The sequence below is a fragment of the Paroedura picta genome, chromosome 4, assembly GCF_049243985.1.
Source record: "Paroedura picta isolate Pp20150507F chromosome 4, Ppicta_v3.0, whole genome shotgun sequence".
Lineage (NCBI taxonomy): Eukaryota > Metazoa > Chordata > Lepidosauria > Squamata > Gekkonidae > Paroedura > Paroedura picta.
Genome location: NC_135372.1, coordinates 99,428,592 through 99,441,128, shown reverse-complemented (window position 1 = coordinate 99,441,128; position 12,537 = coordinate 99,428,592). Strand labels below are relative to the sequence as shown.

General features: G+C 42.9%; 1 protein-coding gene across 7 annotated transcripts in view; it reads right to left on the bottom strand.

Moving 5' to 3' along the window:
* The window catches only part of SOX13 (SRY-box transcription factor 13), a 65,871-nt gene that overhangs the window by 27,784 nt on the left and 25,550 nt on the right, over nt 1-12,537 (bottom strand). For 2 of the 7 annotated variants that reach the window (XM_077334635.1, XM_077334637.1), the window contains exon 1: nt 9,236-9,459. The exons of 1 other annotated variant lie outside the window; for it this stretch is intronic. In XM_077334635.1, coding sequence (XP_077190750.1) covers nt 9,236-9,252 — 17 coding nt within the window. In that variant the 5' untranslated portion in view covers nt 9,253-9,459. Of the gene's footprint in view, nt 1-9,231; nt 9,463-12,537 lie in introns of those variants that run through there. 4 more of the 7 variants (XM_077334632.1, XM_077334636.1, XM_077334634.1 and 1 more) reach the window with 4 other exon arrangements.

Here is a 12,537-nt window from a genome sequence, read left to right as displayed (position 1 = left end):
GCAAAAATAGTATTGTATTATATATATATATTTTAATTTCAACATAAGTACAATTTGCCAGGTGCCCCCAGATGTCCTTCCAAAAGTGGGACAATCTGGTCACCTTAGGCTTTAACCCTGCAGGGCTTCTGATTTGTCTTTGGAAGCCTGTGCAGATTCTTTTGGAAGTTACTTCAGCAACTGCTGCTGCCATAGCATGAGTATCTTAAAAGGCATTCTACAGAGACCATACCTGAAATGTTGAAGAGTTACTACCTCATTCCCTGATGTTTTCTGGATGGTTCTGCCTTCTGTGGCAGCTATATTGATATTTAGCCAATATCATTCTGCACACATCCTCTGCCACCAATAGGAACCGCTCCCTACTCTCCTCTGACAACTTTTTGAACCATGTCCCCTCTCAACCTCCTCTTCTCCAGGCTACACATTCCCAAGTCTCTCAGCCTTTCCTCATAGAGCTAGGTCTCCAGCCCTGATCATCCTTGTTGCTCTCTTCTGCACCTTCTCAATTTTGTCCACATCCTTTCTGAAGTGAAGCATCCAGAGCTCCACACAGTGCTCCAGGTGCAGTCTGACCAATGTGGCATACAGCAGGACTATGACATCCTGCAATTTTGATGCGTTGTCTCTGTTGATACAGCCCAAGATTGCATTCGCCTTCTTTACACTGTCTGCTAATATTTAGTCGCCTTCATCACACTGTCTGCTAATATTTAGTTTACTGTCCACAAGTACCCCAAGATCACATTCACACACTGATAACAAGAAGTATATCCCCAATCCAGTATGCATTCTTCTCATTTTGACTTACCCTTATTGAATTGCATCTTGTTCTTATTTGCCTACTTTTCCAGCATGTTCAGATGTCATTTAACTCTGTCTTCTGTGGTGTTCACTACTCCTCCCAATTTGGTGTCATTTGCAATTTTAATGAGTCCTTCCACCCCCTCATTCAGCTAATTAATAAAAATGTTGAAAAGTACTGGACCCAGTACCAAGTCCTGTTCTGGCTGCAGCTAGTAGAGCCAGAGGGAAGTTTGAGCATAGTAAAAAGCACTCTGTGATCCACTAGACTTGCTTTTCTCCAAGATTGAAGTAAACTTGCTTAACAGATCCTACAGCCAAGCTAGCATATAAATAGCTGTTATAGTAATTGCCATCCTACAAGTAGCCTCTCTTCCTTTAGTAGTTACGGTGTTGCAGCAAGATAAAACAACTTTTCTCTTTCTTAGTTTCTCTTCCTCTATTTCACACATTTCTTATTCATTTCTGTCTCCCTCCACCTAATTTTTCTGTGTCCCCCCCCCTTTATTTTCATTTCTAGGTCTCACCCCTATCCTCCTTGGTGACAGAATGTATTTAAAAGTAGTATAGTAGCAAACTTTTGTTAATATTATGTACAGAAGGCACTGAGTTTATTGAGCACTGTCCATTGCACTGGTTTTCTGGGCTTCCCCCCCCCCCCCCGTGCTTGGACTGTGATTCTGTGCTTGCTGTCAGCTGCCATTGCCACAATGGCACTGGGTTTGCTGGACACTCTGTGATCGCACAGGTTCTGATGGGCTTGTGTAAATGGGCCCCCCCCCCACACACACACACTGTCACCTTCAGTTTCTACTGCAATGCTTCTCTGGAGGCTTGACTTTATTCCTTTGGAAACAAGAGGACAGGAGCACCTTCTTTGGGGAGGTAGTGTTTTTCTTAATATCCATAATATCTTAATATCCTGAAATTAAACCGAAACTGACCAATGGTGTGAAGATCCACTGTTCATGATTATATATAAATTGTTTTTCCCCCCAGGGTTTCTCAGTTCAATTCTGCCTTTTGTCTCACCATGCCGATCTCGCTCTTTCCACTGCTCCAGACAGACAAACGCTCTATCTCGATCTACCCCACAAGGCTGTTGTGTGGATCCCCCCCCTCAGCCAAGCCACTTGCCCTGCTGCAAGCCCTGTAAAAGGGTCGTTCGACCCCCAAAGGGGTCCCAACCCCAGGTTGAGAACAACTGCTGTAGGGTTTTCAAGGGAAGAGGTGTTCAAAGATGGCTTGTCGTTGTCTCCAGATTGGCCCTGCTTAGCTTGTGAGATCTGACACGACCAGGCTATCCTAGGACTATCCATGTCAGGGCTAGGCTGAGAGTTACTTGACTGGCCCAAGGTCCCCCAGCAAGCTTCCATGGCACACATGAAGATTCAAACCTAATTTTCCCAGGTCTTAGTCTGACACTAAGCACTACACCACACTGGGTCTCGTGCTGGAATAGCAAGTTGCAATTATGATTTTTTTTTTTACCGACATGATTATATATATACAAAATTAAGTAAAAATATTTTCTTTTACCATCTGTGTTTCTTTTGTGGCCACTGAAACCAACTTTGGGTCCAGGGGCACCTTTAGGGCCAAACTTTGTTCTGCTGTTTCAGCCCAACATGGCTATGCACCTGAATCTATTCTCTGGCCATCGTCAGTATTTGTTTTATTTCATGATTATTACAGAAAATAATTTTGCCCTATAGAAGAGGTGGCCTAACCTGGATAGCCCTAGCCTGATCTTGTCAGAGTTCAAGAGCTAAACAGGGTTGACACAGAGGCCAACAATGACAAACCATCTCCAAACATCTCTTGCCTTGAAAACTCTATGGGATCATAAGGCAACAAAATAAAAAGGAGGAGGGTGTTAAAAAGAATTATCCAGCCCCGGGTGCCAAACAGGCTAGGTGTGCCACTGAGATATCCACAGTTTCCTCACAAAGAGCAGCAAAATCCAGTAATCCGGCCTTTTTTGAGCTGGGGCTGGGATTATGTGTGCCCAGGCCTTCTTTCCTTCTGTACCCAAAGGTGGCTCTGAGGTCCAAATCTAGCCAATGCCAGGCTAAGTCCCAGTCTCAGCTCACGAAGCTGCCTGTTCATCAAGGCCTACTGTGTTATCCTATATTAAAGGTATTTAAGGGCCAACTACTACATGTTGTAACAGTGAATTCTCAATAAGTGTCATGTTGAAAATATGCCCTCTAGAGCAAGATTTGGGTATGATTATTCATGTTATTAGCATGGCCCTGACTTGATTACACAGTGTGATGTTACCGTTTTACTATGCTCTGGTAAGACCTCACTTGGAGTACTGTGTTCAGTTTTGGGAACCACAACGGAAGAAAGATGTAGAGAAACTGGAGCATGTTCAGAGGAGGACTACAAAGATGGTGAGGGGTTTGGAGACTGTACTTGAAAAGATGTCATATACAGGATGGAGCAGAGTTGTTTTCTTATTGGCCCAGAGGATCAGACCAGAACCAACAAGTTGAAATTAATTCAAAAGAATTTTCGGCTAAACATCCAGAAGAAGATCCTGACAATTAGAGCGGTTCCTCAGTGGAACAGGCTTCCTTGGGAGGTGGCAGGTTCTCCTTCTTTGAAACTTTTTAAGCAGACGCTAGATAATCATCTGACAGAAATGTTGATTTTATGAACTTAGGCAGATTATGAGTGGGTGGGCAGGAAGGATTGTGCCAGTGTTTGTCTCTTGTGGCTTTTCCTTGCATACCCAGGGAATTGCCGATTGCCACTGTGGGATGGTAGGTGAATTTCCTCCAGGCCAGGCTGGATTCTGGAGATTTTTGGTGGTGGTGGGGGGGGTCACGTCATGAAATTGTGGTCACTGTGGGTGGGCAGATAGTTGTGAGTTCCTGCATTGTGCTAATTTATCTCAGCTAACTGGTATGTTGCAAGAGGTGTGTGTGCTTTTGTGCTTCTAGTACTGATGTGTCATCAGTTTCTCCTTTACTATTTTTATATGAAACAAGGATTAAGACCTGTTGTTAAGGTGGTATTTACTAATGAAGGGGTTTCAGCCAGCGCAGTGGCATTGTACACTAAAGTGACTTCTCCATTTTGGAGATCCACAATTCACAGTAAATCAAGGTTCCTGCAACTGTCATCTGTCTAATTTGAATATATACCATCTTTGTCTATTCCCATTGCCTGCAACAGAGAATCCTTATTGCAAAGATCATCTTTAGAAAACTGCCACTTTCTTTCTAGATGCAAGGGATGCTGGCAGGGGAAACAGCCCATGTTGCCGTATATCCTGTGTGGAAGACCTGAGGCCATCTTTCTCAAGTTTCCATACAATTCATTTCACAGAAGAGCTCAAAGAATCCACGGAAGGTCAGAGTTAGAGAAATGTAAAAAGGATCTTCGGGGCACCCTGTCCTGCAAAGATACAATAAGCAGAGATGAAAATGAACTGAGCAAAAAGAAATCTGTGCTTTCGTTCCAGTCCTTATTACTTCAGAAAGCCTGCTGAATGCATAACCCCATTATGCCGAGGGGGAAAGAAAGCCATATTCTTGTTGCAGGTCTCGCTCGCTCGCTTGCTGGTATGTAGCCATGTAAGAGGGCTGCATTGTCATCTGGACAATGGGGGAATCAAGAACAATCAGTTGGTGGCGAGCTGAAAATGTATTCGTTTTAAAAGAGCACACAAAGGGAAAGTTCCAATCCTCCAGCGGGTCAGATTCCTATTGTACTTAACCTTTTGGTACCACTGGAAGTTTACTCTCAAAATGGGTCTGTTACTTTAATAGGTGTCTGTTTGAAAAGGGACTCATTGTATTTTTATTACATGGTTTGCTGAACAAAAATACAGCCAGTTATCTTGTTACAAGGCTTGTTCCAGCAATGGGCCTGCTCCCCATTCTAATAGTCTCAGGTAGTTACCTCAAGGGGGAGTGCTCCAAAGAGCTAACAATGGAGACTGGAACAATTGGCCTGGTATGTGGAAAAAGTCTTCCTGTACAGGGGGAGGGGTGTTCTTTAATGTTTCCTTTCCTTGCATTGTGGGGGAGGGCAGAGTAAAGCCTGCAGCCCTCTAATGCACCAGATGCAACAAAGGGATACATGGCCAAGGCCAAGGATTTCAGCAAAATTCCAAATCGGAATAGCATCTTTTGGAAGGTATACTATTTAATACTTTGTGTATATACTTCATCCATATTATTATTTAACAACTATCATTTAGATAATAATCACATGAAAAATGGTTTATAAGGGGGTTTTTTTTCATCCTATGAGCTAAACCATTACACATATCCTAACTATGACCGTTTATGCACTGGGAACTTCACTGCCCCAGCTCCCATGCAGGAACACAAATTGGGGGCAGATGAGGTTTTCTGGGCCAAATGCTCCCCCATGTGGGTGCAAGAAGAGGTAGGGCAACCTGCCGCAACTAAAACTCCAGCCTGCAGCCCAGCATGAAACCTCCAGTGCGTAAACGCTCTATGAGATGCAGCCACTTTTAGCAGTTAGACCTGTTCCTGGGCGGCATACGAAATTCTCAAAGCTCTAACCATTCTGAAGTTTGATCCTTAGACTTATCAGGCAATGTATATTGGGACATTATATATAGTATCCCATATTTATGTTGAAAGGTACTTTTTTCGTGGCTGGAATTTCAAAGTCCCCAATCTGATAAAATAGGAATTAAAACCTGGAGGATTTGCTACAATCACTAAATACTATACATATGGGCTATAGAAGGGAAAAATACATTTGAGGAAATTTGGAAATGCTTTAGAAATTTTGAGAATCAAACTTGTCTTCGGAAGTCATTTTGCTCTTATTAGTCTTAGCATTAGGTGCTGCTGGACTCCTGTTTTCGTTTGCTCTGCTATAAAACATATGCCTGGTGAATTTAAAGCTCTTGGTTTCTTCCTTTCTTTACAAGACCACTCCCAGTTTTGAGATTACTTATGAGATTCCTAACAATTGGTTGCTTAAGCCAGTCATGAGCGCATCAGCCTATTTGCTTCAAATGGTATTGTGGGTTCTAATGGCAATATTGCTAATAAGGCTGAGCCTTCGGGGAGGGCGGTATAGAAATACAATAAATAAATAATATTGCTCATGTCACAAATAATATATATTTATGATGTACTGGTAATATACTTTTGATTTTTCTCTTTATTACATTGGGTAATTATAAATTTGTTAATACTGAGAAGCAGTCTTGGGGGGGGGGGGGATTCCAGACCTGTCAGCATTAATCTTGAGCTGCCATCTCAGTCTGAAAATTCTCCGATCACTCTTTCAGTCTGGATACAGGAGTGGACAGGATGCTGGATGCTGTCCTAATGCCTGGAACAGCCAGTTCAGAAAGGCCAGCCTCCTTCTCAGTGAACGGGTACTTGTCATCACTGAACGCTCACCAACACACAACATTAGGACTTACTAACAGATCACAGAGGTCTTGATACCGCACAGAAACTTGGAAGCAGATCTCCACATACAGTCGGAACAACGACTGCCAATAATAAAAGGTGGTTAATGTATATGTGAACCCCAAAACTAAAACCTTGCGACGGCGCCAGGCTCTCTCAACAGTGACTATGCAACTTTCCCCTCTACTATTGTTATTTCTTTGTGGCATACATCCTGCTATTCTCCCTCTCTGCACTGCCACCCTTCCTGGCTAAAACCTGACCCTATCTCTCTTGTTTATTCGACTGGGGGTGGCTCCGGCATTACAAAAAATAGCTGCCCTGGGACTGGCACCATGTGAAACTTTTGCAACACTGAAATCAGGAAATGGCACCTTCTTGGGTAGGGTGAAATCTTCAGCAAGCCTATGATGTAGCCAGAGAGGGTTCCTAAGGCAAAGAGAGCTAAAGCTGCAGTCGTTATCTATGGAGTCCAATGAAAGCCACCTTTCAACTGTGATGGCTACAGGTCTGCAGTTACCAACAACTCACAAAGATTTGGATTCAAAAATCAGTAAGAAAATATCTCCAGGGACTGAATACATAAATGTATTCTTGACATTGTACTCTGTGATACCCTCCAAAAATAGTCTCTGCCTTAAGAGTTCTATCACCTTTAAGCCTTTAATATAAGTAAAGAAAATAAGAATAAGACCATAGGACTTTTTAAAGATGAAGCAATTTGGAGTTTCTTTGAGAATTTTGTTTTATACCTTGACTTTTTCCATCAATAATTTTGTTCAGCATTTCACAACTTTTTTACAATTGAGAAACCCCTGAAACATTTTTCAGGCTTTGAGAAACCCCAGAAGAGCACAATCGTGCACAATATGGTTGAGAACCATAAATGTGTACATGCCCACCCAAGGCCACTCCCCTTCACATCTCACCTAGGCCGATCATTGGATATTTTGAGAGGAGTGAATGGGACAACATGACCATATGTGGTCACATCATCTGATAAATCTTTTACAATTTTTAAAGATATATAAAAAATTACTTAGCTTTCAGACATTCAGGAAATCCTTCCAGGGCTGTCAAGAAACCCCAGGGTTTCATGAAACCCAGGTTGAGAAAGCCTGATATAGACCAGAGGTAGTCAACCTGTGGTCCTCCAGATGTTCATGGACTACAATTCCCATGAGCCCCTGCCAGCAAGCGCTGGCAGGGGCTCATGGGAATTGTAGTCCATGAATGTTTGGAGGACCACAATTTGACTACCCCTGATCTAGACAAATACCATGACAGAAGTATCAAAAGACAGGAAGCCATATTGGCCTATAACAAAAACATTCTAACGAAGCAGGGAGCTTCATGCCTTTTGCCTACCTTGGAGGACTTACCCATCCAAGAAAGAATTCAATAACTGCAGAAAGTAAACAGTTCAGAAGATGCAGCTTGGATCTTACACTATCACAAGAACTGGAAGTTATGTCTAAGGGGAAAACAAATACTCCGCTCATTCTGCAACCACTAGATAGCACTACTACCCAATTAGATCTCTATGCTTCTATATTCTATTGAGATACTTATAACCTGCATTAATTCTCAGCAGGAACCCAAATTAAGTTTAATTTCAGTCTCTTCTCCATTTTCTCCTTGCAGCTACCCTGTGAAGTAGAGGTTAGACTATGAGAGAGTGAATGACCCAAGGTCACCAAGTGAGCTTTCATAGCAAAGTGGGGAACAAAACCTGGATCTCCCAGATCCTAGTCCAGGCTTTCTCAACCAGGGTTTTGTGAAACCCTGGGGTTTCTTGACAGCCCTGGAATAGTTTCCTGAATTGGTGAGAGTTAATTCATTTTAATACCATTTAAAAAATTATTAAACATTTATTGAGTGGTATGACCATATATGGTCATGTTAGCCCACCCAGCCCTTGCAAAACGGCCAGTGGTGGGCCTGGACTCAGGAGTGGGAAGGGAAGATGACCCAAGTGGGCATTTACAATGCTAATTTTCCGTACCATATTCTGTACAATCGTGCCACTTCTAGGATTTCTCGAAGCCTGCATAATGTTTCAGGGGTTTCTCAATGGTTAAAAAACTGAGAAAGGCTGTCCTAGTGTGACACCATTCTCTACACCGCACTATATGTAACTGAATTTCCTGCTTTATTCTCTTATAAGGACTACCGTGTTGTGTCTGCTTTGATAGGAATAGTTCCAGAGTCATATTTGCCCTAGTGCTAGTTTTGTTTTGGCATTTTCAAAGGCCATTCATTGCTTCTCTGTCCCAACATTCCCAGAGTAACTTGAGATCCTTGGCTGACCAGTTTACCTAACTAGTCTGTAGAGGGTTTTCTTTTGCACAATACACAATTAAAAACAAACCGCTATGCACATTTCAGCCCCAACCATAAGTGTGTGATGGCTCAAGGAGAGGTCAGCTGCATTCAAAATCACCTGTGCTGCCTCCAAGTACTAGTAAGCACCTAGACTACAAAAAGACTCTATTGTCCTTAAAGATAGGGCACAATAGCAAAAAAGGTAATGCTTCCATGGCTGAGAGGGCAGGCAGGGGGCAGAAGGGCAAAGTCTCAGTTAAGGGCTGTCAGCAATTGATTATCTAGTTGCCCATTAGTCTCTTAACGTAGACATATTTATTGAATCCAATCTGTTTCCCATGCAATTCGATCTCAAGTGAACACAAATAAATCCAAATTGCTGGTTTTTCCTATTTATCTCTGGAATCTGTTAACTGTTTTCATTAAACTGTATGTTAATTTACCCTCACATTTTGCCTAGAAGTATGAACTGATTATTTCCATCCCATTATATTGTATCTGAGGAAGTGCATGTGCACATGAAAGCTCATGCCTTGAACAAAACTTTCTTGGTCTTAAAGGAGCCACTGGACTCTTTGTTGTTGTTATGTGCAAAGTCGTGTCCGACCCATCGCGACCCCATGGACAATGATCCTCCAGGCCTTCCTGTCCTCTACCATTCCCCGGAGTCCTTTTAAGTTTGCACCTACTGCTTCAGTGACTCCATCCAGCCACCTCATTCTCTGTCGTCCCCTTCTTCTTTTGCCCTCGATCGCTCCCAGCATTAGGCTCTTCTCCAGGGAGTCCTTCCTTCTCATGAAATGGCCAAAGTATTTGAGTTTCATCTTCAGGATCTGGCCTTCTAAAGAGCAGTCAGGGTTGATCTCCTCTAGGACTGACCAGTTTGTTCGCCTTGCAGTCCAAGGGACTCGCAAGAGTCTTCTCCAGCACCAGAGTTCAAAAGCCTCAATTCTTTGACGCTCGGCCTTCCTTATGGTCCAACTTTCACAGCCATACATTGCAACTGGGAATACCATAGCCTTGACTAAATGCACTTTTGTTGGCAGGGTGATGTCTCTGCTTTTTAGGATGCTGTCTAGATTTGCCATAGCTTTCCTCCCCAGGAGCAAGCGTCTTTTAATTTCTTTGCTGCAGTCCCCATCTGCAGTGATCTTGGAGCCCAGGAAAATAAAATCTGTCACTATCTCCATTTCTTCCCCATCTATTTGCCAGGAATTGAGAGGGCCGGATGCCATGATCTTTGTTTTCTTGATGTTGAGTTTCAAGCCAACTTTTGCACTCTCCTCCTTCACCCGCATCAACAGGCTCTTTAGTTCCTCTTCACTTTCTGCCATTAGATTGGTATCATCTGCGTATCTGAGGTTGTTGATATTTCTCCCTGCAATCTTGATCCCAATTTGTGACTCCTCTAATCCCGCATTTCTCATGATGTGCTCTGCATACAAGTTAAATAGGCAAGGCGACAGTATACAGCCTTGCCGAACTCCTTTCTCAATTTTGAACCAGTCAGTGATCCCATGTTCAGTTCTCACTGTTGCTTCTTGACCTGCATATAAATTTCTCAAGAGACAAATAAGATGCTCTGGTATTCCCATCTCTTTAAGAACTTGCCACAATTTGTTGTGCTCCACACAATCAAAGGCTTTAGCATAGTCAATGAAGCAGAAGTAGACGTTCTTCTGGTACTCCCTAGCTTTCTCCATGATCCAGCGTATGTTGGCAATTTGATCTCTAGTTCCTCTGCCTCTTCGAAATCCTGCCTGTACTTCTGGAAGTTCTTGGTCCACATATTGCTGGAGCCTAGCTTTTTTGAGGATTTTGAGCATAACTTTGCTAGCATGAGAAATTAGTGCAATGGTACGGTAGTTTGAACATTCTTTGGCATTGCCCTTCTTTGGGATTGGAATGTAAACTGACCTTTTCCAATCCTGTGGCCATTGTTGAGTTTTCCAAATTTGCTGGCATATTGAGTGTAGCACTTTTACTGCATCGTCCTTTAAGATTTTGAATAGTTCAACTGGAATGCTGTCACCACCACTAGCTTTATTGTTGCTCAGACTTCCGAAGGCCCATTTGACTTCACATTCCAGGATGTCTGGCTCCAGGTCAGTAACTACCCCACTCTGGTCATCAGGGATGTTAAGCTCACTCTTGTATAGTTGTTCTGTATAATTTTGCCACCTTTGTTTAATCTCTTCTGCTTCTGTGAGGTCCCTACCATTTTGGTCCCTTATCATATCCAACTTTGCATGAAATGTTCTCTTCATATCTCCAATTTTCTTGAAAAGATCTCTGGTCCTCCCCATTCTATTGTTTTCTTCTATTTGTTTGCACTGTTCATTTAAGAAGGCATTCTTATCTCTTCTAGCTTTTCTCTGGAATTCTGCATTCAATTGGGTGTATCTTTCTCTTTCTCCCTTGCCTTTCACTTCCCTTCTCTCCTTAGCTATTTGTAAAGCTTCCTCAGACAGCCATTTTGATTTCTTGCATTTCTTTTTCTTTGGGATGGTTTTAGTTGCTACCTCTTGTACAATGTTGCGAACCTCCGTCCATAGTTCTTCAGGCACTCTGTCTATCAGATCTAATTCCTTAAATCTATTTGTCACCTCTACTGTGTATTCGTCGGGGATATGATTTAATTCATACCTGAGTGGCCTAGTGCTTTTCCCTACTTTCTTCAATATAAGCCTAAATTTTGCAACAAGAAGCTCATGATCTGAACCACCATCAGCTCCTGGTCTTGTTTTTATTGACTGGATAGAACCTTTCCATCTTTGGCTGCAGAGCACATAGTCAATCTAATTTCTGTGTTGACCATCTGGTGATGTCCATGTGTAGAGTCGTCTCTTGGGTTGTTGGAAAAGAGTGTTTGCTATGACCATTGTATTCTCTTGACAAAATTCTACCAGCCTGTGCCCTGCTTCATTTTGTACTCCAAGGCCAAACTTGCCTGTTATCCCTGTTATCTTTTGGCTTCCTACTTTAGCATTCCAATCCCCCATGATGATAAGCACATCATTTTTTGGCGTTGCTTCTCGAAGGTGTTGTAGGGCTTCATAGAACTGATCAACTTCATCCTCTTCAGCAGCAGTGGTTGGGGCATAGACCTGGATCACTGTGATGTTGAATGGTTTGCCTTGGATTCGAACTGAGATCATTCTGTCATTTTGGGGATTGTATCCCAAGACTGCTTTTCCTACTCTCTTATTGATTATGAAGGCTACTCCATTTCTTCTGCGAGATTCTTGTCCACAGTAGTATACCTGATGGTCATCTGAATTAAATTCACCCATTCCTGTCCATTTTAGTTCACTGATTCCTAGAATGTCGATGTTCAGTCTTGTCATTTCTTGTTTGACCACGTCCAGCTTACCTTGATTCATGGATCTGACGTTCCAGGTCCCTATGGAATAAAAATCTTTACAGCATCGGACTGTCTTTTCGCCACCAGTTACTTCCACAACTGAGCGTCCTTTCGGCTTTGGCCCAGTTGCTTCATTCATTCTGGCGCTACTCGTACTAGCCATCTGCTCATCCCCAGTAGCATATTGGACACCTTCCGACCTGAGGGGCTCATCTTCCAGCGTCATATCGTTATGCCTATTGGAACTGTCCATAGAGTTTTCATGGCAAAGATACTGGAGTGGTTTGCCATTTCCTTCTCCAGTGGATCACCTTTTGTCAGAGCTCTCAGCTATGACCTGTCCGTCTTGGGTGGCCCTGCACGGTATAACTCATAGCTTCACTGAACTACGCAAGCCCCCTTGCCACAACAAGGCAGCGATCCTTGAAGGGGGCCACTGGACTCTAAATTTGTTCAATATCAAGAAAGTTTTGTGACATAGCACTCCATAGGCAGAATTGCGCCATCTATGTGGCAAGGTTTCAAGCAGCTTCGCGGCGAGAGGCGCTTCCACTGAAAATATGTGGACCCTCAAGCAATTCATGTTTAACAATAAGGAGACCATTTAAAAAAGGAACCGCCAGCAAG